The sequence below is a fragment of the Dermochelys coriacea genome, chromosome 5, assembly GCF_009764565.3.
Source record: "Dermochelys coriacea isolate rDerCor1 chromosome 5, rDerCor1.pri.v4, whole genome shotgun sequence".
Taxonomy (NCBI): Eukaryota; Metazoa; Chordata; order Testudines; family Dermochelyidae; genus Dermochelys; species Dermochelys coriacea.
In genome coordinates, this window is record NC_050072.1 from 112982771 (window position 1) to 113009293 (window position 26523).

At 41.9% G+C, this 26523-nt stretch overlaps 1 protein-coding gene across 5 annotated transcripts in view; it reads left to right on the plus strand.

The window, feature by feature from the left end:
* Window positions 1-26523, plus strand: part of ADAMTSL1 (ADAMTS like 1) — a 683211-nt gene that overhangs the window by 511556 nt on the left and 145132 nt on the right. For all 5 annotated transcript variants that reach the window (XM_043515182.1, XM_038403598.2, XM_043515184.1 and 2 more), the window contains 4 exons: window positions 391-465; window positions 2631-2788; window positions 14534-14645; window positions 20303-20441. In XM_043515182.1, coding sequence (XP_043371117.1) covers window positions 391-465; window positions 2631-2788; window positions 14534-14645; window positions 20303-20441 — 484 coding nt within the window. The remainder of the gene's footprint in view (window positions 1-390; window positions 466-2630; window positions 2789-14533; window positions 14646-20302; window positions 20442-26523) is intronic.

Here is a 26523-nt window from a genome sequence, read left to right on the forward strand (position 1 = left end):
AGTTCTAGAGTTCAGTGTTTTGACTTTTCCCTTTGAACATTTTTATACTTCCCTAATTCAGCACAAATATATATGCCAAAATAATTTGGAAGAGTAAGAGATGCTTTGTTTTAATTGGAGGTCAGGTGAAAGAAAAAGCTGTCAGCCTCTCTTTAGACTCTTGGGTAACAGTGGAGTATAAATGAAATCAATAGGTTGGAATGTGAACATCCCTTTAAGATGACTGCTGACCTTTGCCTTTTGTCAGGACTTGCGGGGGGGAGGACGAGGGGTTATGGTACCAAAAGCTTGGTTTTTAATTTTCCCGTGAACAGCTCTTTCAATGCTTGGTTGGAGACAGGAGGGCGTCCTTTGCTTACTGACTCCATGCATTTTTGCATTTCTCTGCAGCGGAAGATACTGTTGTCGCTGTTCCCTATGGAAGTAGGCATGTTCGTCTAGTGTTGAAAGGACCCGATCACTTATGTAAGTAGAAAAAGCCAGTGTGGTGTTGCTTTATAAGATCCTTGGCATCCTCTGGTGTTTTATTTACAACAGGAATGTCTGGTTTCTTTCTCTCAAATCACTGATTTCAACACGGGACAGAATTCTGCCTTCGGTTGCTCTGGACAATCCCAGTGAAATCAAGATGCATCATGCATCAGAGAGTAGAATGTGGCCAGAGGCTCAGACTCTTTCTGTCCCTCCACAATTTTTCAACCGTTTCTGTGTATTCATCTTTTGGCTGATTCGTTCAATGCCAAGCACTTCTGTTTAAAAAAAAAAAAAGAAGAATCCCACTGACTGCAGATTTCAGAGTAGCAGCCGTGTTAGTCTGTATTCGCAAAAAGAAAAGGAGTACTTGTGGCACCTTAGAGACTAACAAATTTATTAGAGCATAAGCTTTCGTGAGCTACAGCTCATGAAAGCTTATGCTCTAATAAATTTGTTAGTCTCTAAGGTGCCACAAGTACTGACTGCAGAGATACTGAGGAGGTTAGAGTACAGGCTTCCCTGCTGCTGAGCTCTGTCATCAAACTGCTCATGAGTTTAGCACATGCTTCTGTTCTTTTAATCTCTTGCTCTCTTTAGCACACATGCCCACCCTATTCATCCACAGTGAGAAGAATGGAAAGGATACACGTGTGTAGAGCCAAATTGTGCAGTTAAGGAGTCACCCTGTCCCAGAGGGGATGAGCCCACTGACTGGACTAACCCTTTCATGGTTGAAACATCTGCAGCTGGTGTGGAGGGAGCGGGAGAGGGGACGATGGACCTACTTCCTCCCTGCATTTTTTGAAGTTCCATGTACCCCAGACTGTGCAAGCAGAGAACATTCTCTGCATTCAGGAGAACACAAGGTCTTTGTCATACAGTGGATAAGTTTTGACTGGTCTGTGAGCAAGGACACAAGGCAGGGCGGTAAAGCCCTTTGCACTCTTCCCCTCTCTTGCATACCTATGCAGTAGCCAACCACCTGCTGCCTCTTTTTCAGCAGTGGCACTGAAGATAGATCAAAATGCAAGTGAGCCAAGTAATCTTCCCCCTGCTTTTTTAGAAGAAAATACTGCAGTATTCTCTAATAATTGCCCCAAACACTCAAAGTGGTGTAAATGGTAAGATGTAGCATTTGGGGCAATTACAAAATACTGTAGTGGTTTTTCTCCCCCCCCCTCCCCATTGTGGACACAACTTTCTGACAGCGTAGACCCCAGTAAGAGACAGCAGGCCATATGTCAGCATTAACAGAGCACTACTAATAGCACAGAGCTGAAATACATAGGCAATCACGCCAAAGTGCTTGCATCCTGGTACAATGGAAAGGGTGTGTTTGGAAATTCCAGTATATGATCTGCTATTTGTGTTGAGACAGCAGTAGTTACTTAATAATATTTTTATAGCTGTTTAGATTTAGAGCAGTGAATAATCACCAGCAAATTACAGGTTATAAACTATAACAACAAATACATAACATTTTCTTAAAAGTTCAAATCCTCTGAAATGCATAATTTTTAAGTGGACCGTTGGGTATTCCTGGCCTGCTCTAGTGTAGTTGTTATTCCTTTCCCCGTAAATGACTTTCCCTCTTCCCTTGCTCCTGCCTTCTCTCCCAGCATACATGCTCTTTCCCAAGCTAGCAAACTTTTGCAATGGAATTAAGCTGTATGGCAGCCAAGGGAGGCAATTTTTAGAAGTAAGAGAGAAAAGGTCGATCCAGGACCTTTTTTATTTTGGAATGAGATGTTGCCTCAGCGAAGTTTTGGGACAGTGGGGCACAGATGAAATCACTAGGTTGTGATTTGGATTTGGATCACGTGGCACAATGCCACTCGCTCAAATTTGTCCTGACCAATCCCACTCCGCCTCACCCTTCCCCATCATGATGATGGGGCATCCAGGCCAAACCTGAGTGGCTCTGTGACCCTTTGTATAAGGTCGCAACGCCAATCAGTTTTGGTCATTTCCAATGTCAGCCACACAAATCTGGCTCCACCTCGCAACCCCCTGCCCCCGAGAGGCACTGAGTGCATGTTGGTTAATTTGGGCCTGGTTTTCCTTTACTATTTATTACACTCCATCCCCATGGTATTATTATTTTGTAACTGTCATGACCTCGCCTGCTCTGGGTAATCTTTTTTTGTGTTTGTCAGATTTGGAAACCAAGACTCTCCAAGGCGTGAAGGGAGAAAACAGCCTCAGCTCCACAGGCTCTTTCTTGGTTGACAATTCTAGCGTCGACTTCCAGAAGTTTCCGGACAAGGAGATACTCAGAATATCTGGGCCTCTCAATGCAGACTTCACAGTCAAGGTGAGATGGCTCAAACATGGCTTTGTAAAAACAAAAACCCAAACTGAAACCAGGTTGGTGCAGCAGAAAGACCACAGGGATCTTTCCTAGAGAGCATCCTTTGCCAGGAAATGTTTACATCTAGGGCTTAGAGAAGGCTATTTCCTGCACCCTCTCTGGATTTCTTGATAAATAGATTATAAAAGTTTCACTGGAAGCTCTTTGGGAAGGAGACTGAGTTTATGGAGAGGAACACACATCCCATGTGTGTCTTACTCAGAAAAGATAGACTAATGGCAAGAGAAGGCAGATTACTTTCAGTGGATGTTGTCTGGGATAGGTATAAACTGAAAGCCAAGCAGCTTACTTAGCTTGTGACATGAAAAAAAAAAGACTGAGGGCCTGAGTTTTCACTCCATTATGCTGTTTGTTTTTTATACCAGTGTAGCCCCACTGAAAGTGTAAAATGGGTGTAATAGAGTAAGGAATTAGGCCCCAAGACCCCAAGGTAAGCAAGATGCCTTTGGTAGAGAAGCCATTGTATTGTTTGGAGGATCTGTTTTGTGTTGCACTGGCAATAAGAATCAAGTTGTTTCCTCCCATTAGTGCTTTTTCTGTTCTTCCAGGTAATACAAAACACATTGCTGGAAGCAATGCATAAATTCTGTAGGAAAAATGTGCACACACAAAACTGAACATTTGGGGATTACAATAAAATAAACCCTTTTTTCAGTAGGTCAGAGAGACCTGAAGGATTTCATCCATAAAGCTGTAAAACTTGTACCATGTCCAGGACTCCATAAATTTTTCATCATGGGATCTAGAGCCAGAGGACATTTGATTTAAGCTAATGCTGATGACCTTGTGGCAGCTGGAAGTATGAATGCTGTATTGGAAAATGTGATAGGTGATTGGATTGGAGCAGTGTACTAAAGCATTGTCCTCTGTCTCTCTCAGCATGGTAGCAGCCCCAAATCCAGTCCAGACCCCACAACCAAAAGTGTCTGGTGAACAAAGAGCCAAAGGAAAACAAGCTGAAGTTGTATCTTCCTGGTCAAAGGCGGGAATAGTTTAAAGAGAGCAGTTCAACCCTCGAAATGTCACCCCACAGCACTGATTGAATATATCCAAACTCAAAAGACTTCTCAATTAAAAATGTTTTATATATTTAAAAAAATCCTTTCCTGTTTTACAAATTACACCCTCGCTTAGATTGTTATATTTAATTTACTTTTCATTATTTACTGGTGGTGTGGGAATTTCATTCGGCTTGGACAATTGAAATATAATAGCTGGAAGCAATATGGTCCAGGACACTGAACTGATCATCAGGAGAGCTGAATTGTGTGCCAGGCTCTGCCACTGCTCTGTTATGTGACTTTGGGCAAGTCCCTTCTCCTCTCCATGCCTCCATTTCCTCATCCTTTTATAAAGCACTTTGAGACCCATGGATGAAAAATGCCATATAGGAGGTGGTGTTATTTGCAAATGTTTAGCTTCTACAGTCTGCTCCTGCTTGCCATTGACCTTAATAGAAATTTTGCCATTGATTTCAATGGAAGGTATCTTGTGTCTCTAGTCCATAACGCTTTCAGGTTTTCCCTAGCACCAGGCCACTATGTATGGACTCCAGTTGTACCAGGGGAAAGTTACGGCTTTGCTTTCTATTTATAACATATTCATTTGGAATTAAAAATAAATAAATGCAGGGAAACATTTCTGTTGGGTTATATAAAGGCTTATCTTCCCAAAACCTGCTGGTAAATTTTTGGCCAAATTTGACTCAACAATGTCCCTGTGTTGCAGTATAAAAAAGAGGAGTACTAGTCTCTAAGGTGCCACAAGTACTCCTTTTCTTTTTGCGAATACAGACTAACACGGCTGCTACTCTGAAACCTGTCAGAATAAAAAAGGGAATTGTTCAGTGCAGAATAAGAAAAGAAGATAAGGAGATATTTGATAAAAACTGATAAAGTACTTGGTGCTGCACAATACACGAAAAGCAAAGACAGTGTCTATCCTCTTTTTTTCCCCACACAAGAAAATTATGCAGGCACTTTAGCGTATCTCTCATTAAGGTTGCATAAAAATTTGCATATAGGACCTGAACCAAAGCCCTTTGAAGTCCCTGGGAATCTTTCCAAGGATTGCATTGGCTTTAAATCAGGCCCTTAAAGCAGGAATAAAATCCTTCTCACACTTCATTATTTAAATATGTAGACAATTTCAGTTTTTACTCACAGTAAGTGTAAGAGCAGAATCAGACTAGATGAATGTGTATTTAGCCAACAGCTATCCTCAAATACAACAAACCCTACCCCATTATTCTTTGCTATTTAATTAGTCCCTTTTTTTTTTAAATCTTTAGTTGCTAGATTTTCCCTTTGTCAGGCTTACCCTAAGACTAACTCTTCAGAAGGCAGAATATACAAATGCAGGCATCCCCATACCAAACCAGGCTTGCTCGCAACCTTTCCTGCCCACAAGAGTGCTGAGTGTTTTGCCTGCAATGCAGAGCGAATGCATCTCTGAAAAGCCAATTAAAGGCCCTACAGTGGCGGCAGCCAGCTTTCCTTGCAAAGCGTGCCTTGATTTACTTTGAGTGCCCTGATTTACTTTCCTGGAAAAGCAATTCTTGTGCAAACAGAGCTAAGTGAAAATGTAATAAAAAGAGCTCTAGTTCAGGGGCTTGTTGCCTCTTGAAACACTCCTAGAATCTTTATTAGATTGGCTGAAAATGTTTTCATTTAGAAGAGTCAAGTTAGCAAACTTGTTATAATCCCAGGTATGCAAACATTACATTCCTACTGGCTGAAAAGTTGCTAACCAGAAGTGAGAAAGCAAAGGAGGGCTGAAATTTGGGCTTATTTACAGTTAGATACTGATTGTTCTGAATTGCAGGAAGCAACTGCATGCAAATCCTACAGGAGTTGTACTGAAATAATTGTTTTGGTTTCTTTTACTTTGTAATAGTGAGTGGTGTATTTGAGTCTATAGATCATTGGAAGAGATGTATGTGCTGTCCAGCCGCCCATCATCTGCTTTCACAATTTGGTCGTAGAATATATGAATGGTCAGGAGAATTGAATGCAAACGCCAACTCCGTTTTTAAAGAATCCTGGTCTCTAGAAATGTAGGAGGGAAAGTCCGGAGTTGTCCTGACTGTTAGTTCCATGTTGTTGTTTTTAGTGTCCATAATGTATGAAACTCCTCACCCCTATGCAGTGGCCAGCATGGGGCCAATGCTCCATTTCATTCCCACTTAAGCAGTTGGTGGCCAGGTAGTGTGGGGAGCCAGTGGTTACTACAAGCTTTGGTTGTTGGAAGAAACAGGGCTCTTGGAGAGGAGGAAAGAGCTAAGGGTAGACATACTGGGGGTATGTCTACACTGCAATTAGACACCCATGGCTGGCCCATGCCAGCTGACTCAGGCTACTGGGACTTGGGCTATGGGGCTCTTTTAATTGCTGTGTAGATTTCTGGGCCTCACAGAGTCCTAGAGCCTGGGTTCCAGCCTAACCCCTAGAAGTCTACACTGCAATTAAACAGCCCTACAGCCCATGAGTCAGCTGGCATGACCAGCCATTGGTTCTTAATTGAAGTGTAGACATACCCCAAGTGTCCAAAGAGGGAGAGTAGCTGAATAATTGACTGGCTCCAATTATGAGGAACAAAACAGACCAGCCAGCTCCATCAGGTCTGGAAACCTCTTGGGGTAAGTCTACACTGCAGTGAAAGTCCATAGTTTGAACTCAGGCTCCAACCTAACTCCCTTTTCATCTATACACAAATCGCACTGACCCAGGGTCCCTAGACCTTATGCGATGTGGGGTCAAAGCCTGAGTTAAGCCAGGACCTTTTCAGTGTAGACTCAACCCTACTGGACTTACGTTCTGAAAGTCTGCCAAAAGTATCACACCATCCCACAGGCTGACTTTTTTGTCCTCTGGACAGTCAAGTTTGGTGGACAGTCAAGTTTTCCCACACTGCAACGTGAACAAAGTCAGATGACCCATGCCTGCTGATAGTGAGGGGGTGGAGGCACAACCCTGGAACAGCTCAAGTCATGACCCTTCCCCCTCCCTTCAGCTTCCAACTGTTCCTCCTACCTCTCCCTCTCCCTGCCCGGCATAGCTCACAGCTCGCTAGCTCAGTTCCACCCCCCAGGAAGGGGACCCAGCCACATCATATGACCAAGCAATCTGGGAGGCATATGGCCCCATGTGCCCCCCCCCACATGTCACCTCTGGCTAGAGCGGTGGGTTTGGGAGGGTGCTAGGAAGACTGGGATACGGGTGGTGGTACTTGAGCCCACATTATGCAGTGTAGTTGCTGGAGACCTAGGTTGTGACCCAGGATATAAGCATTCCTGACTTGGCGTTACAAATTAGTGTAGATGCTCAAGTCCTAGGTTAACAAACCCAGGCTCTGCTAATTTGAGTTCTGCTAACCCTGGGTTTACATTGCAATGCAGACATACCCTAGAAGGCTGGGAAGTGAGCAGGGAGAGTTAATATCTGAGAGATATTTCTGAGCCATTAGCAATTATCTTTGAAAAGTCATTTAAGACGGGAGAGATTTCAGAAGACTGGAAAAGGGCAAGTATAGTGCCCATCTATAAAAAGGGAAATAAGGACAACGCAGGGAATTACAGATCAGTCAACTTAACTTCTGTACCCAGAAAGATAATGGAGCAAATAATTAAGCAATCAGTTTGCAAACACCTAGAAGATAATAAGGTGATAAGTAACAGTCAGCATGGATTTGTCAAGAACAAATCGTGTCAGACCAACCTGATAGCTTTCTTTGACAGGGTAACAAGCCTTGTGGATAGGGGGAAGCGGTAGATGTGGTATATCTTGACTTTAGTAAGGCTTTTGATACTGTCTTGCATGACCTTCTCATAAACAAACTAGAGAAATACAACCTAGATGGAGCTACTATTAGGTGGGTGCATAACTGGTTGGAAAATCATTCCCAGAGTGTAGTTATCAGTGGTTCACAGTCATGCTGGAAGGGCATAATGAGTGGGATCCCGCAGGGAATGGCTCTGGATCTGGTTCTGTTCAATATCTTCAGCAATGATTCAGATAATGGCATAGAGAGTACACTGTGACAAAGCTCTGTCCTTGCCTCCATGGGTCCCGCATTTCCTGGCGGATTTTGCTAGCCTCAGAGGCTCACTGTGACCCTGCACGTAACTTTCTTTCTCTAGAGACAAGGGTCACAGTCTGCTGAGCCGTTTTCATCATAAGCCAGCGAGGGAGGTGAGGAGAAGTTATCCTTCCTTGCACAGTCTCTGTTGTCTCCCAGTCTGTGATTAATCAGGGGGCAAAGGGGGGGGGCCGGGCCCACCCGCTACTCCAGGCTCCAGCCCAGGGACCCTAATAGTATCAGCTATGGTAGCTGACCTTTTAGAAACATGACATGTACAATTCCCTGGGCTACTTCCCCCACAGCAGCCCTCCCTTCCTCAAGCTCCACTACACCCTTACCTCAGGGCCTCCTTCCTTGTGCCTGATATGGTGTGTACTACTCAGCCTCTCCAACAGCACAACTTCTTCCCACAGCTCCTGACATGCACACCCACCTGAGTGACTGGGAGGCTTTTAACTAGTTTCAGCCAGCCCCTGATGGGCTTCAGGTGTCCCAATCAACCTAGCCTTCTCCCTGCCTTCTGGAAAGTTCTTAATTGGCCCCAGGTGTTTTAATTGACCTGGAGCAGCTTCCATTTCACTTAACCTGGTACCAGTGATTTGTTTAGCCTGGAGCTATATATCTATCTCCCGCTACTCTTCCATCTCCATCTGGCGTTGCCCTGTCACAACACTTACAAAGTTTGCAGAGAATACCAAGTTGGGAGGGGTTGAAAATGCTTTGGAAGATAGGATTAAAATTCAAAATGATCTGGACAAACTGGAGAAATGGTCTGAGTAAATAGGATGAAATTCAATAAGGACAAATACAAAGTACTCCACTTAGGAAGGAACAATCAGTTGCACACACACAAAATGGGAAATGACTGCCTAGGAAGGAGTACTGAGGAAAAGGATCTGGGGGTCACAGTGGATCACAAGTTTAATATGAGTCAACAGTGTAATACTGTTGCAAAAAAATCAAACATTATTCTGGGATGTATTAGCAGGAGTGTTGTAAGTAAGACACGAGAAGTCATTCTTCTGCTCTACCCCACGCTGATTAGGCCTCAGCTGGAGTATTGTGTCCTGTTCTGGGCGCCACATTTCAGGAAAGAGGTGGACAAATTGGAGAAAGTCCAGAGAAGAGCAACAAAAATGATTAAAGGTCTAAAAAACATGACCTATAAGGGAAGATGGAAAAAATTGGGTTTGTTTAGTCTGGAGAAAAGACGACGGGGGGGGGTGAGATATGATAATAGTTTTCAAATATGTAAAAGGTTGTTACAAGAAAGAGGAAGAAAAATTGTTTTTCTTAAGCTCTGAGGATAGGACAAGAAGTAATTGGCTTAAATTGTAGCAAGGGAGGTTTAGGTTGGACATTAGGAAAAACTTCTTAACTGTCAGAGTGGTTAAGCACTGGAATAAATTGCCTGGGGAGGTGGTAGAATCTCCATCATTGGGGATTTTTAAGAGCAGGTTGGACAAACATCTTTCAGGGATGGTCTAGATAATAATTATCCTGCCTTGAGTGCAGGGGACTAGACTAGATGACCTCTCAAAGTCCCTTCCAGTTCTATGATTCTATGAATAAGAGAGAAGTCACTCAGGAGAGGGAGTTGAGCTATTGAGGTGTGGGGAATAGGCCTGGCAGGAGTCCAACAAAATTAGGTGGGTGATAAGAGTGCATTCCCATGATGGTGATGTTGAAATTCTTCTGTCAGTCAAAGCTGTGATAGGGCTACGTGAATCTTCAGGGATGCTGTCCCTCTGCACAGGGTTGAATTTTACCCATTCTACTGCCTTTCTAAATATGGACTACTTGTCTTGTAAAGAATATTACAACCAATTTAATGAATACCTGCTAATTAACTTTACTAAAACACCCTCAAAAATATTTTTCTTCATGAAGTCAATAGTAATAAAAAAAGGGCCTATTTCAGTAATGTAATTGAAAAATAAAAAATGAAACAAAACTTGCCTGGCCAGTTGGGGGGGGGTGTGTGTGTGTGTGTGTGTGTGTGTGTGTGTGTGTACGTACGTACGTACGTATATGATGTAGGTAGTTCATTGCAGTTATCTGTTTCTCCCTCTCCCCCATTTCATTCCATTCCATTCATTTGCATGCTGGTTCTTTCCTTGGGGACATTACTGAGAGTCAAGCAGTCATCTGAACTTGATAGCTTTTTATTTTAGACTTGTAGAAAGCTTACGTTCAAAGACATTTTAAAGAGTCCATTTTAATAGTCTCCCCAGTGCTCTTGCTTGATCTCTTTTTCCTGGTGAGCAGAGGCTGACACCACAACAAAGAGTTGTGCTTGGTCCCTGGTCAGTAAAAGTGCCTCCTGTCATTTTTTGGTGGTTCCTTTGGCTGATTAAGAAGTGATATTGACAGGCACCAGAGGGAGCTCTCCTCTGTCAGAAAGACAGTTGGCCCCACTCAGGGGACCTTTGAAACTAAGGGAAGTTGAGGCCAAAAATGGACTGGAAGATTAATCCGGGGAGCTCAAAGGTCATGCATTCCTTCCGCCAAGGACAGAAAAAGTATTAAAGGAATCAGCCTCTAGTTCTGTTTTATACTATACAATTGAAAGCCTTCAACATCTCTAATTATTTAGTCTGTTGTGCTTATTGTTTTATTTTAAATCATCATCTTAAATTGTTTTTCCTGCATATATAAATTCATATACAAATTATGAACAGCAATTAATCTCCTACACACCCTAGCTCTCTAATTGTAGCTATAATTGGGAATATTAAAGCACTGTAACTATAGAAAGGAAAGTTTTGTACAAAAGAATCTTGCCATTTTTGTTTTTAACATAAAAAGGTCAAAATTACATATGCCAGATGTGGCTCACTCTTCTCTCCCCTCCCCCCTTCTTTATATGTTATTTAATATAAGGCTTTAATGTTCAGTATGCCATTAAGAAATCAAACATGATGGTTTGGGATTTGGCACTTGCAAAAGCATCTGTGATAATGATGCAGAAAAATCCTTCAGAACTTTTATGATAGGGATGGTGGTGACTGAGTTAGATCATAACATGCCAGATCAAACTTGACTAGACAAAAGAGTGCAGAGTGATGCAACCCCTGGTTTAGATTATACATAAAAAGAACACAAACATACACATGCACACGCACAAATTCCATAAAGTCTCTGGGCATTTTATTAGAATGCAGACATCCTTACTTGACCATATATTGTACACTGACAACTACCTGATGGACAGGAAAGGATGAATTAATAATGCCTGCTGATTAAACAGCACAACTGCGGATGTAAACTTAGTACAGTCCTGGAGGTCAGATTACTGTGATCTATAACAGACATAAATAGATTGCAGAGGCAAAAACCAAAGAGGGGTTTTTTTTAATATATGGGCTAATTTTGTTCTGATGACTCAAAGGACAGCATAGCACCATGTAAAATAAAGCCTAAATATTTCCATCTGCTGATAGTTGCTACAGAAGTGCCATTTGAAAATGTAAATGTTCCAAACCCCAGTTAATTTTGTGCTTCAAATGTTAAGTTATTTGTTGGTTTTCATTTAGGATGCTGCAGTTTTTCCCAAATCAATATTGTATTTTATCAAAGTCAAGGTGCAGTTATTCATCAGGGAACTGAACAGTTGGTGCCTGTTTACACACACACACCCCGCTTTGATAAAAGATTTACAAAAACAGTTTTAAAAAGCAGAGAAATATGGGTAAGAATTAATTATGGGGGCCCTTCCTTCCTTGGAGGGGAAAAAGATCAATAGTGAGGGTTTGTCAAAGAGAAAGTAACCAGTTGGTTCCCCTGAGACAGATATGAGCCTATGCATTCTCCCCAAATCTTCACAAAACTGGTGGTCTTCTGTTATGTCTTGTTCCTGAAAGATGCTAAGCACCTATCTGATCTGCTGAGCCTCCTCCCCGCAATTCCCACTGACTTCAATGGGAGTGGAGGGCAACAGGCTGGGATACTCAACCTACCTAAGCACACAGCTACCAGGATTAAGCACAATGCTAGCAGCCCAGCATCCTAAATTCTTTTACCATCTCAGCCACTTCTGGTCTTGATAGTTCTATGCACTTATTCAACATTCTATGCAGTTTTGAAATGGGTACCATTTTCTCCATTTTGAGACTCAATGATATCCCTAGGACCGCACAGCAAATCAACGTCAATTAAAGAGTTTCTTCTAATTATTGTTTTAAAAGATACACAAGATGTTGCCGCCTCTTCTCAGGGTGGTGGCTACCACCATTGGCAGGGTGGAGTCTAGGAGTAGGACAGCTGGGCTATTGGAGATGGGACAGCTTCACAAATTCCCCAGTCTTCCGGTTTGGACTGGCTGTGGGTGGGAGTTGGCCCTATGCAACAATCTGAATGGTCTCCTGAAGCATTTGATGTTCTACAGAGTCAACATGTGTTACTCTCTGGGTCTTGCCTGGATTAGACAACCCCTGATGTTTTCTGCTGGATCAAACCCTTAGTTTTAACAAATTGTCAAAACATTCAAAAGACATTGCTGCATGGAATCAGTATATACTGGTCTTCCTATGCTTATAGTACTCAGAGAAAATAAACAGTGATTTGTCCCATTCTTTCACCTGACTTATTTAGTATCATTCAGTTCGCATCTGTAGCTCATTGCAATTTCTTTGTACCCATGTGGTTGTCATGGTTGTGTGGGTAACTTCCACCTAGCTCTGGAAAAGATCCGCATCTGCCTTTTCTCTCTGTCGGATCAGACAGACAATCACAGACACACACGGATAATCCTTGGGGAGATGGGTTATTATGTCTTCCTGACTTTTGATGTGAAACCCTTTCCCCCCACCCTTTTACTAAGCTCTGTGTAATCTATCTTCTCATTTATCACGTTCCACCTAAGACCGCACAGCTGAGTGGATCATTTTGGTTTAAGCATCATTGTTGATCTTTATTTTAAAGAGGAAAAGTAAATTCTCCCCGGTGAATTTTGTTTGTGTGTGTTCAAACCAGAGATCTTCTCTAATGGTTTCCAGCATGATACCGTGCTAGTCCCAGGAGCGTGCTGAGCTCTTGTGAACTAAGAAAGGTCTTTCTGAAGAGTGTGATTAATGGACCATCCCAGCACAAGGAATTAGATATCCTGTTTCTGACATACAGAACTAAATGATATGAATCCATACAAGAGGCCTCATTTGCTGAGAAACCTGTATTGCCACAGCTGTATTTTTTCTGTTGGGAATTTACCTCAGTGTTTACTCTAATTAGAAGAGACCAGCATACTCTCAGTGGACCAGAACTCTTGTGGCCCCCCAACATATCCTGCAGCATTTCCGTTTTCTTCCTTCCCCCTTCATGCAGTTCAAGATTTGCTGTGATTTGTTATCATGTTTCTGTCCATCTACGGAGGGGCAGGGGAGAAACCCACAACACAGACTCTGCTGTTCAATTCAACTTGATTTGTGAGGTTTTTTCATTCTTGTTTTTCTTTCTAGTCCCTTTCCCTTTGTCAGTGCCTCTCAATTTTTGGAGGGAGAAATAAAGACAGCATTAAAAGCAATTCTAACCCAAAAAGATTAAAATCAGGGCAACTACTTGACTATATGGAGAGAGAGATATTTAAAACTAGTCTGGATAAAGCACTAGAAAACTCACTTCAGGGAACAATCTTGTACTGGCGAGGGGAAGGACTAGGTGACCTAATAAGCCGCCTCCATTTCTGACTTGTTAGTCAGATTCTCCCCTGTGTTGTGTCCCCTTTGCACCATGGCACAGGTGCAGAACAGCCCTAGCAACACTGACACATCCAGCCCTGGCAATAACACCCAGTCTAGTGGCACAGCAGCTCCCATGCTATCTCCCTCCCAGCTGTCAGTGTAAGAAGCATCACTGGGGGAAAGGGAGGGGGACCAGGGCTTCCGTGCCTTACAGTCCCTCATTGTGGTCAACCCCGTGGGGCCATTGTCAGGTAGGCACTGTGCTTTATGCCAGGGGACCAGTCCTGCACACAGATCATCCAAGATGGGGGGGGGGAAGAGGAGCACAAAGAAGGACTTTAATACACATGCACGCACACCCCTCCTGAGTGTCAGCATATGCGCCTTGAGCAAGAACCTGAGCCTGTAATTAAAAATGCAATCAGATCTCAAGTAGGATCCTAAACTGTATGTGGAAATCCAAAATTCAATTCAATTAAATAAAAGGACTAGTTTATAATATAAAACAGTACCACAGTAGAGAGAGAGAGAATATGAATGCATTACAGGCAGAATAAGAGATACTCCTGGCACAGTAAAGAATTAGATCTTCCTGAAAGCTTTAGTTTGCTCTAGTTGAAGTATTTTACTTCCTTTTACATGTTAAAGTAACATGGATAGTTGCATCTGTTCCTTTTATGCGCATGTGTTTCTCTCTGGTACAAGGCTGTAAAACACTATGGACCCAACTCGCTAACAGTTTGTGAGAGTAATTTCTAGCGTTGGTTCAGTCTGAATGCCAAGAGGCAACATTCTGTTTGTGCTTCTTGTTTAATTACAAAATGCTCTGGTATTTCATGTAATGCATGGTATTTACAAGATCCTTACAGCAAAATGACTGTTAGTGTCACAAATCGTGGCAGCTTTTCCATTCCCATTACATCTTTTTCAGGTCCGCTACACTGGTGCTGCCGACAGCGCGGTTCAGTTTATCTTCTATCAGCCCATCATTCACCGATGGAGGGAAACTGATTTCTTTCCTTGTTCTGCATCTTGTGGAGGAGGTAATATTTTGTGTGTGTGTGTGAGAGAGAGTGAGAGATCCCACCTACAAGATAGCTCAGACCTGCTCAATTATTTGTGACTGTGGCTTTTAGTGGCTAGTCTACGGAAAACATGAGCATGAATACTGCAGGGAAGGGAGATTCTCCTGTCACTTCCATGGTAGTAGCCTGTATTTTTGGATTAGAAGGTCCTAAATTCTATCGTTGCTGAAACCTTGAAGTCCATGTGGCCATAGTGAATGATACAGCTATCAAATAATGGCCCAGATTCAGTGGTATAAAGCTGGTGTGATGGCTACTGTTGATGAATTGTATAGTCAGTTGCTTGACTTCACTTTGGTTTGTTATAAAATATACTCAAGATGCCAAATAACCAATGTCAGCCAGGTTTATTGCTCTAAGCTAATAATAATAATAATAACAACAACAACAAACATAGTACAGGGAAAAAGATTCTATATGATACCAGTCTCTGGGAAGCAGTCTTGTGCAGCATTGTTACATTACAGTGTAATGTGTTTCCCAAGTTATTAACAACAGCTGAAATTTGTATGATGATTTTACACATTATAAATCTCTTTACTAGGGCTGTCGATTAATCACAGTTAACTAATGCGATTAACTCAAAAAATTCTGATTAACTGCGGTTTTAATCACACTGTTAAACAATAGAATGCCAATTGAAATGTATTAAATATTTGTGGATGTTTTTCTACATTAAAACAAAGAATGAAAGGATACCAGTGCTCATTTTATGTTGTTTTTTGATAAATATTTGCATTGTAAAAATGACAAACAAAAGAAATAGTATTTTTCAATTAACCTCATACAAGTACTGTAGTGCAATCTCTATTGTGAAAGTCTAACATACAAAAGAAGATTTGTTACATAACTGTACTCAAAAACAAAATATAAAACTTTAGAGCCTACAGCTTCACTCAGTCCTACTTCTTGTTCAGCCAATCGCTGAGACAAACAAACAAGTTTGTTTACATTTACAGGAGATAATGCTGACCACTTCTTATTTACAATGTCTCCTGAAAGTCAGAACTGGCATTCACATGGCACTTTGTAGCCGGCATTGCAAGGTATTTACATGCCAGATATGCTAAATATTCGTATTCCCCTTCATGCTTCAGCTACCATTCCAGTGGACATACTTCCATGCTGATGATGCTCATTAAAAACAAATAATGCTGTAATTAAATTTGTGACTGAACTCTTTGGGGGAGAATTGTATGTCTCCTGTTCTGTTTTACCCACATTCTGCCATATATTTCATGTTATAGCAACCTTGGATGATGACCCAACACATGTTGTTCATTTTAAGAATAACAAATTTATTTGAGCATAAGCTTTCGTGAGCTACAGCTCACTTCATCGTATGCTGATGAAGTGAGCTGTAGCTCACGAAAGCTTATGCTCAAATAAATTTGTTAGTCTCTAAGGTGCCACAAGTACTCTTTTTTTTTTTTTTGCGAATACAGACTAACACGGCTGCTACTGTGAAACCTGATTTAAGAATACTTTCACTGCAGATTTGACAAAAGGCAAAGAAGGTACCAATGTGACATTTCTAAAAATAGCTCTAGCACTCGACCCAAGATTTAAGAATCTGAAGGCCTTCCAAAATGTGAGGGGGACAAAGTGTGGAGCATGCTTTCACAAGTCTTAAAAGAGCAACACTCTGATGTGGAAACCACAGAACTTGAACCACCAAAAAAGAAAATGAACCTTCTGCTAGTGGCATCTGACTCAGATGTTGAAAATGAACATGAACATGCATTGGTCCGCACTGCTTTGGATCATTATCGAGTAGAACCCATCATCAGCATGGATGCATATCCTCTGGAATGGTGGTTGAAGCATGAAGGGACATATGAATCTTTAGCGCATCTGGCATGTAAATATCTTATGATGCAAATATGTTGCTACAACAATGCCATGTGAATGCCTGTTCTCACTTTCTGGTGACATTGTAAATAAGAAATGGGCAGCATTATATCCTGTAAATGTAAACAGATTTGTTTGTTTCAGCGATTGGCTGAACAAGAAGTAGGACTGAGTGGTTCTAAAGTTTTACATTGTTTTATTTTTGAATGCAGTTTTTTTCCATACATAATTCTACATTTGTAAGTTCAACTTTGATGATAAAGAGATTGCACTACAGTACTTTTATAAGGTGAATTGAAAAATACCATTTCTTTTATTTTTTTACAGTCAAATATTTGTAATCAAAAATATAAAGTGAGCACTGTACACTTGGTATTCTGTGTGATAATTGAAATCAATATATCAATAATATTGTATATATGAAATCAATATATTTGAAAATGTAGAAAACATCCAAAATATTTAAATAAATGGTATTCTGTTATTGTTTAACAGCATGATTAACATACATACATGATGTGGATAATACATGTTATATATTAGTCAATAGCTCCACTCTTCCCTTGCCGATGGCCTAGGGATGTGACTAAGGAAAAATGGAGCATGGGCAGGGACTTCCTTTTCATGCTAATCTTTGGCTGCTTTGTTGGGCCCCTTAGAGTTGTTACTCCTGGGACCAGTGTGCCATTCTGCAGGCCCAGAATCTTGGGAGTGCAAAGGTCTTCTTTACTCTCCCCTTCCAGAGCTGTACCCTGCACGCCTCAGCTAAAAGCAATCTTGATGGGTGGTTCTTCCCTTTTTCATGCCGGGGAATTCCTTTTATCCCGAGTTATGCTCACAACCCTGATGCATAAATATTAGGATGCTCCACTTTGCAGAGGCCATTTTCTTAATTCATAGAATCATAGAATCATAGAATATCAGGGTTGGAAGGGACCCCAGAAGGTCATCTAGTCCAACCCCCTGCTCAAAGCAGGACCAAGTCCCAGTTAAATCATCCCAGCCAGGGCTTTGTCAAGCCTGACCTTAAAAACCTCTAAGGAAGGAGATTCTACCACCTCCCTAGGTAACGCATTCCAGTGTTTCACCACCCTCTTAGTGAAAAAGTTTTTCCTAATATCCAATCTAAACCTCCCCCATTGCAACTGAGACCATTACTCCTCGTTCTGTCATCTGCTACCATTGAGAACAGTCTAGAGCCATCCTCTTTGAAACCCCCTTTCAGGTAGTTGAAAGCAGCTATCAAATCCCCCCTCATTCTTCTCTTCTGCAGACTAAACAATCCCAGCTCCCTCAGCCTCTCCTCATAAGTCATGTGCTCTAGACCCCTAATCATTTTTGTTGCCCTTCGTTGTACTCTTTCCAATTTATCCACATCCTTCCTGTAGTGTGGGGCCCAAAACTGGACACAGTACTCCAGATGAGGCCTCACCAGTGTCGAATAGAGGGGAACGATCACGTCCTTCGATCTTCCCCTTATCTTCATTAACATTTAAATCAACAAGTCCCCTGGTAACTTGCAATCAATGCAGAATTTCCCATCATGTTACAGTTGGGCATCTTGCAATAGTGATGGACATATTGTGGCATATTTTCTCATCACCTATTAACACATCTGTTACAATAATCTTGAAACTTTACTGTTACAAGGTTACCCCTGGGTCAGCTAGTCATGTCAACTTCTTTCAGATCTAAGGCCTGATATGGCTAAGCGGAAATTTGGCAGGCCTGAGGCCTGTAAGTCTTGCTTTACTGCCTTATATTACTTATATACCTAACAAACTCTTACCAATAATACATCCTTATCAATCCTATACCTCCATAATACTACTCTATGTATTCTTATACTCTGACCTACAACTTTAATCTATTCATCACACATTGATTACATATGGGTAAATTACAACAATAGATAACACAATTCACTGAATATATAAGATAGTTAGATATGTAGAAAAATTGTAGCAATGTGATAGCTCACCAGCATGGTGCCTCCTGCTGGTTGTCCTAGGAATTAGTTCTTCCAGCCTGGAGCATCCTCTGTGGGCCAGTGTCTTGCCTGGCACTGGCCCCATGTCTTTCCGGACCCTGGTGCCTCCTCATCCTGGGATGCTGCCCCCTGGCAGTGTCCCCACGCTCTGGGTCTCCCCTCCCAGGAAACCCCCCCAATCCTCTAAACCTACCTTGCTTCAGTGGCTACTGCCAGTCCTCATCTAGCCCCTGCTCACTGGGGCAAACTGCAGTGTAATGGCCACTCATCACTGGCAAGGAGGTTGGACCAGTGCCTCTGCCTAACCCCAGGCTGTACCTCTGCAACCCCATTACCTGTGTAGGCCTTCACCAAGGCCTGCAGCCTGGGAGTTTACCAGGCTGGAGCTCCCCAGCTCTCTTGCCCTATTCCCCAGCACTGCTCCAGTTTTAGGTACCTTGCTCCCAGGAAGCTAGCCCTTCCCACTCCAGGGCTAGAGTGAGACTTCTCCAGCTTCTGGCCCACAGCCCTCTTATAAGGGCCATCTGGGCCCTGATTAAGCCAGCCACACCTGTGGTCAGCTATATAGTCAGCTGGGTCACTACATTTGGGGTTGGGAAGGAGTTTTCCTCTGGGTCAGATTGGCAGAGACCCTGGGGTTTTTCCACCTTCCTCTGCAGCATGGGGCACAGGTCACTGGAAGATTTAAACTAGTGTAAATGGTGGGTTCTCTGTAACTTCAAGTCTTTAAATCACGGTTTGAAGACTTCAGTAATTCACCCAGCAGTTAGGGGTCTATTACAGGAGTGGGTGGGTGAGGTTCTGTGGTCTTCAGTGTGCAGGAGGTCTGACTAGATGATCATGATGCTCCCTTCTGACCTTAAAGTCGATGCGTTAAATGGCCTCTGAGGTGCACAGTTATCCTTTAAATGCCCATTTGCATATGCAGTTTAGGCATAAGCTTTTGAAAACAGGGCTTTCTTGCCTTAATGCAGATCTCACTTATACTGTTTTTACTCCAGCATAAATGAAATAAATTTTACACCAGCATAACACCATTAACAGGGAATATTGTCTTGTGGCTAAGGTATTTGACTGTTACTCAAGGGATCTGGTTTCCATTCCTGATTCTGCCACAAACTCACAGTGGGACCTTGGGCTCCTTGGAGCAGCGTCTCCATGCTCTGCTCCTTTTACCACTGTGGTGCCCAGGAGAGCCCTGCAGTTCTGTGGATACCAATTTATATCCACAGATATCTGCATCCACGGGTATAAATTTGTATCTGCGCAGGGATCTACAAATAATAGTTCATGTCAGAGCCGAATCAGCTCCTTAGTCTTTAATGTATGTGCTTTTTTAATACAATAATATGAACTGTGAAACATGACTACTTATCTTTGCAGTGTTAACTGAATTATATTGCTCCTGTGGCTCTAAAATAAAATAAATAAATAAATAAATAAAAGTTAAGAAGTAATTTCAGTAGTGTAGGCATTTTTGTGAGTTAAAATGTGTGTCTTTATAGATCTATTTATATACCTTGATCCTATCTATATTTAATAGATTTAATGGGTAATGTATGGGGGGAAATCTGTTTTATGAAGGTTTTGGGTGACGCACAATCTTTTTGTAAAATAAGTTTGTTAAATCTGGGGTAAACCTCTTGTTACATTGGGGCGGAGGTGTCACTTTGGGTAGTGTTTTACAAAACCAGGGTTAACTTGTATTTAATACATATACAGAGAAAGAAATTGAGCTCAGATGCTCTGTCTTTTGACTCTCTGAATGTCACAGGTTACCAGCTGACATCTGCTGAGTGTTATGATCTGAGAAGCAGCCGGGTGGTGGCTGATCAATACTGTCACTACTACCCTGAAAACATCAAGCCAAAGCCAAAACTTCAGGAGTGCAACTTGGACCCTTGTCCTGCCAGGTCAGTCAGCTCTAGCATTAGAAGAGACCAGGCACTACTTGAACAAAACCAAATATCTATTTATTCCTCTTCCTGTTTGTTGATTGACCTATAGAATAGCCCCACCTTTTTTGTTGGGCAGTGGATAAAGTAAAATTGGCGTTTTATCCCATGTACAGTGCAAAGAACAGTTTTAGAGATGGTTGTTTCTTCCTTCCAGATTACTTTCTGCCTCATTATATATTGTAAAGTGTGGGAAAACAAACTACCCAGGATAATATCCTATGATAACCACATGTCATTAAAAGTGTTAGTAAAATAATAACAAATCCTGAAACATGTGGCTAGCAGTGGGTAGATCTTGTTTTTATGGGCATTAAATTTTGCCTTTGAAAAAAGGATGGCTTGCCACAACAGCTGCTTCTGAAAATTTAATGCAGGAACGTAGTCTAATCATCAACGTTGTCTGACCTTTCACCAAAAGCAAAAGACCCCTTCCCTGTCCCCTGCCAAGAACCCATTCCCATAGAACTTGCAGAAACAGGAGAGGCACAAAATCAGGGCATCCACTAGCTTGTTAGAGCTCTCTGATCCATTTAAAATTCAACAGCTAGCCACTTAGGGGTCACTCCTGTGAGGTAGTGAGCACCCTGAACTCAGTGAGAATTAAGGGTTCTCAGCACCCTGAATGGTGGGGCTGTAACTGTTCACAAATCATGTATTACATGCATCTTCTAAACATCTGTGTCCCAATTCATGGCTCTGCAAGAAGTGTGCTCAATATAGCTTAGGAGCAAAGATGCCTTAAAGACACCTACTCTCTCCCTTTACCCTGGGGTTGCTCTGTGCCAGGCTCAAACCACACTCAAAGCAGCCTCAATGGCTGCCAGTGGCCCCAATGCATGTACACCCTATGGTACACCAGGGTGTAAGGAAACCCCCAACCCCCCTCCCAGCACCAGCTGCAGGGAGGAGGAGGATGGTCTGGAGCCCTTATGGTTTCTCTTCACCACCCAAGGAGCCCTCCGTAGTGGGTGGTGCTCCTCTAACCAGATAAACTGGCTTTTGGCTAGGTTTGCACCAGCAGAGGAGCACAAAGCTGCTCTCACATTAGGTGACTCTGCCCCTTGATCCCTTTAAAAAATGACATAGAGCCATTGGCGTGGATGGTTTGTCACAACTGGGAAAACACTCAAGTTCCTACAGTCATGGAGACAGGTCGTGTTACACACTTGACAAAAACCTGAAGTACATTCGCTCTGACTCCAATAAATACACCTTGCAGAATCTTTCAAAAAGACGGAGGGGAACAAAACACACTGAGATATGATTAATGATGTGACGCAGGCTGGTGTAAAAGCAGGAAATCCAAAGTTAAAGATGAAGTCAGGAGGATTGAGGTGATTTAAGTCAAGGTAGAATTTGGTCTCAACCTTCCTTAAGTTACACTGCCTTGTGATGAAAAGGGAGTGTGCAATGGGAGATGATGGACTTGATATCCCTGGCTTTCGTGTGTTTCTGTAATACCCTAACACACAGCGCTGGCTCTCAGTTGTGTGCATCTAATCTACAGGCAGAATTTAGCTCAGTGTCTCAACCCTAATAAGGGATTATATTTAGTTAGGCGTGACAAAGGGAAATGAGCTTGGAAGCAGAAGGAAGTCATAGTATTGCAATCTCTCACTATTCCCTTGGTAATTCTTACAGATCCAGGATTAGATTACAATGCCCCAAACTTTAGTACAAGAAGCAGCCTTATCTTGAAAAAAATGAAAGATTAGAAAATAGCATAATATTGATGAATGCAGCCAAATTGAGAATATGTTATGGCAAAAACTTCCAGAGAAGATTAGGCCTTCCAAAGGCTGGCCATGTTTAGGAAACACTGTAAAACCTTCTCTTTGACAAAGCCTTTCCACCAGAACAAGAATGACACTCACTGTCAACACACTCTTCTACTTGCCGCCTTCTCCCTCAATCAAAATAAACAAAAAACAACCCCCTGAAAGTAACAAACAAATCAAAAAACCATAACCATGCTCCAAACAGAGGTTTCATATCCCAGAAAGAGAAGAACCAGAGATTCCATGAAGTCCATTAGGGACTTTGCTATGGCTGTTGATTTTTACATAGAAGGTGCTCAGATACTACAGCAATGAGCAGCAATATAAAACCCTCCATAGATTAGATAAAGGCAGACAGACTGAAATTGCTGGATCTGTTTCCCCCCCACTCCCTCCCATGGATTCAGTGTTCTTTTGTCCTTGATGTTAAGGCAACATTTTGTGTGGGTTTTGCTCTCTGTGGTTTTCCACTGAAACAATTACAATCTGTTGTGATTTTCCTCAAAACAAGTTTTCCAGTGAGCACAGACCGACCGTGGTCAACTACTAAATCTAAAATATTTCAGAAAGCGTGACTATGGAAAAACAGCAGGTTATAATGGAAATCCATTTTACAACCTCAAGTACTGTGAGTATGTCTCAACTTTGAGTTAGCGATATGATTCCCCGCTCTAGGAAACCTATTCAGGCTAGCTCTCATACAGCTTGTGGGCCAAAGAAAAAATGCAGCCAAGGCTTCACAAGCTCGCTGCCCCCAATATGTACCTAGTGTCTCCCATGGACATGTACTCATGTTGGCTAGCCCCTCCCACCACTTGCACCACCATGGCTACACTTCATTTTTCTAGCAGGTTATCTTTATTTGACCTAGTGTTGGTATGTTTACTTGAGCTGGGAATCACACCACTGGCTCAAAGGGGGCATGAGCAGCACCTAATGTAATGAGAGGTTTCAGAGTAGCAGCTGTGTTAGTCTGTATTTGCAAAATGAAAAGAAGTACTTGTGGCACCTTAGAGACTAACAAATTTATTTGAGCATAAGCTTTCGTGAGCTACAGCTCACTTCATCGGATGCATGCAGTGGAAAATACAGTAGGGGGGTTTTATATACACAGAGAACATGAAACAATGAGTGTTACCATACACACTGTAACGAGAGTGATCAGGTAAGGTGAGCTATTACCAGCAGGAGAGAGGGGCGGGGCAGGGACATGCACACCTGCACATCTACCAATGCGATATTTGCCAGCAATGCCCCTCTGCCATGTACATTGGCCAAATCGGACAGTCTCTACGTAAAAGAATAAATGGACACAAATCAGACGTCAAGAATTATAACATTCAAAAGCAGTCGGAGAACACTTCAACCTCACTGGACAATCAATTACAGATCTAAAAGTCACAATTATTCAACAAAAAAAAAGTAAAAAAACAGACAGACTCCAACGAGAAACTGAAGAATTGGAATTAATTTGCAAACTGGACACCATTAACTTAGGCTTGAATAAAGACTGGAAGTGGCTGTGTCATTACACAAAGTAAAACTATTTCCCCATGTTTATTTACCCCCCTACTGTTCCTCACACGTTCTTGTCAACTGCTGGAAATGGCCCACCTTGATTATCACTACAAAAGGTTTTTTTGTTTGTTTGTTTTTGTTTTTCCCTCTCTCTCCCTCTCTCTCTCTCTCTCCTCTGCTGGTAATAGCTCCCCTTACCTGATCACTCTCATTACAGTGTATATGGTAACACCCATTGTTTCATGTTCTCTGTGTATATAAAATCCCCCCATTATATTTTCCACTGCATGCATCCGATGAAGTGAGCTGTAGCTCACAAAAGCTTATGCTCAAATAAATTTGTTAGTCTCTAAGGTGCCACAAGTACTCCTTTTCTTTTTACTGTAATGAGATAATTTTACTTTGGCATTGATTTTAATAAACTGTTACCTGACCTGTTTTTTGTTGGTTTTTTTTTTTTTAAATCCAGTTCTGGTTCACACATGTCTTTTCTCTCTGGCATTTACCCCAAGGCTTTTTTTTTAATAATTTGAAATTGCATATGCTCAAATGTTAAGGCAGGTGGCTGCAAGGTATTTGTGAGGAAAGAGAGAGGAAAAAAACTTTTGGGCAGATGTCAGGAAGTAATTTTTGTTTTGTCCAAGGCACATAACGAGGCAGAGCTGTTGACATAAAGACCCTGGGGAGGAGAGTCATTTGGAAACACAGCTATGCTGTCCTAATGTACAGGGAGTACAAGAAATGACTCAACTTAATGGAAGTGCCTCCACAGAATGCCAAGTTACTGACAACCATGGCTTTCTGGAGAACACACAGAATCAGGAACCCAGACTCAGAATCAAGGACAGTCTCTGATAAGAAGAAAATAAGATTCAGAAAACTATAGACAATCAGGATGGTCTTGTGGTTAAAGTATAGGCTGGGGGGATCAAGATTTCTGAGTTCTAGTCTCTACCATGGGTTTACTATACGAGTAGCTAAAACACACAATCTGTGTGCCTCAATTTCCCAAACTGTAAAAATGGGATAATAATTCTTCCCTATCTCACGTGGTTGCTGCAAGGCTTAATTTACTAATGTTTGCCAGGTACTCATAGACTATGGTGAGAAGTGCCATAGAAAAGCTGATAAAAGTAAGTGGTTTTGAAAAAAGAAATGAAGAGGTTTTACTGTAGTGTAGTTTATATCTGAATTCAAACTGAAAGGGAAGGACAACATTGTTTTATAATAATTGTGTTCCATGGTTCTGGGGATTTACAGTGCCTATAATGTAGTCTTTTACCTCTAGCTTGTTGCTCCCTATTGGCAATAATTAGCACCGTTTTTGGCAGTGTCAGCAGCAGAGAGACCAAGAATCGAATGGACATGGAAAATGAACCACCCACTCTTCCTTAGGGGTGGTTCCTCCAGCTCAGAGTTGAGGAGCAGCATGGGGAAGCTTAGGCTGCCAAATCCTGTGCTGTATCTGATCTGTGGCAAAATTCAGGACTTTGGTCTCTGAGGTTTTCATGAACGCTAAATTCATAGCAGCCCTCTTTTAACTTTCCAAAACATCCACATGATGGAGAGCTTTGAGCTGAAACATTGGATGGGAAGTTCAGGTGTCTCCAATAGCCTCCCAATGGCTGCCTAAAATGATCATGGGGCTTTTCTTTCTGCTCTGGGCCCCAGTGAGTCTAATGCTGGCCCTGCTTGGAGGACCACCTGAAACCTGCTCACGGCCCCCCAGGGAGCCCTGGCCCTCTGGTTGAGAACCACTGCTTTATTGGGTGGTTTAAATGGTATGTACGGCTTTGTGCAGGTCCTCTTCACCAAGTTGAATTTCACCTATAAGCCTTGTCTGTACTTAAAAAATATTCCGTGACAAGCCCCTGGTAGCTGGACCACTTCATCAATTAAACCTGCTTAACTGACACCGGTAAAAATGCCAGAGGTCACCTGAAGCCTTGCCTCTATGGTTCCCACCAGAACTGGTGCTAACACTAGTGGGAATTTTTTGGAAGATTTTCTGGTTCAGACATGTCCTTCAACACCTGGATACCCGCAGTCATTCCCAAACGTATCTTTGGTGTTTAACATTCCCAGCAAAATTGCAACAAACCCTCTTCCTTTAGCATTCTGATGTGGCATTTCTGTATGTGCATGTGCGTGTATGTAGTATTAATATTAATAATAGTAATAGTAATCTCATAGGTACCAAGAAGCAAAATGAAACTTCAATATTAAATAAAAATTGTTGTCCCTATTTTTTTTAGTTGTAATTGTTATTAACTTTTTAGCTATTCTAACAACAGCAGCATGTTACAAATCACAGCACATGAAAGCATTCCAAGTATGTCATGACCATTCAGATCAAGCCAAAGTACTTGGAAACCCATCAGAGCACAAGATCGCATGGACTTTATAGTCCACTTCACTCAGTGATGATTTGATTGTGAAGGTCACTAGTATTTCTTCAACAAACAATAGAAGACATTTGTGTGGTGACCTTTTGTGAATCTCATCAGAGAGGCAGCTAGTGTTTCAGTATCATGAATGAAAACATACAATTAAAAAGCAAACTAAGATATTTTCTTAACTAATCATAAAGGTCTCTGGTTCATTACAAATTGGCAGCCAGTGCAGGAAATTGCCAACTGCCTTCCTTTTAGCTTGTCATCACCTCCTTTAAATGTATTTAATTTGATAGCAATTATGAGGCAACTACCGCAGTAAATCAGTATTCCTGTTTTCACTGCACT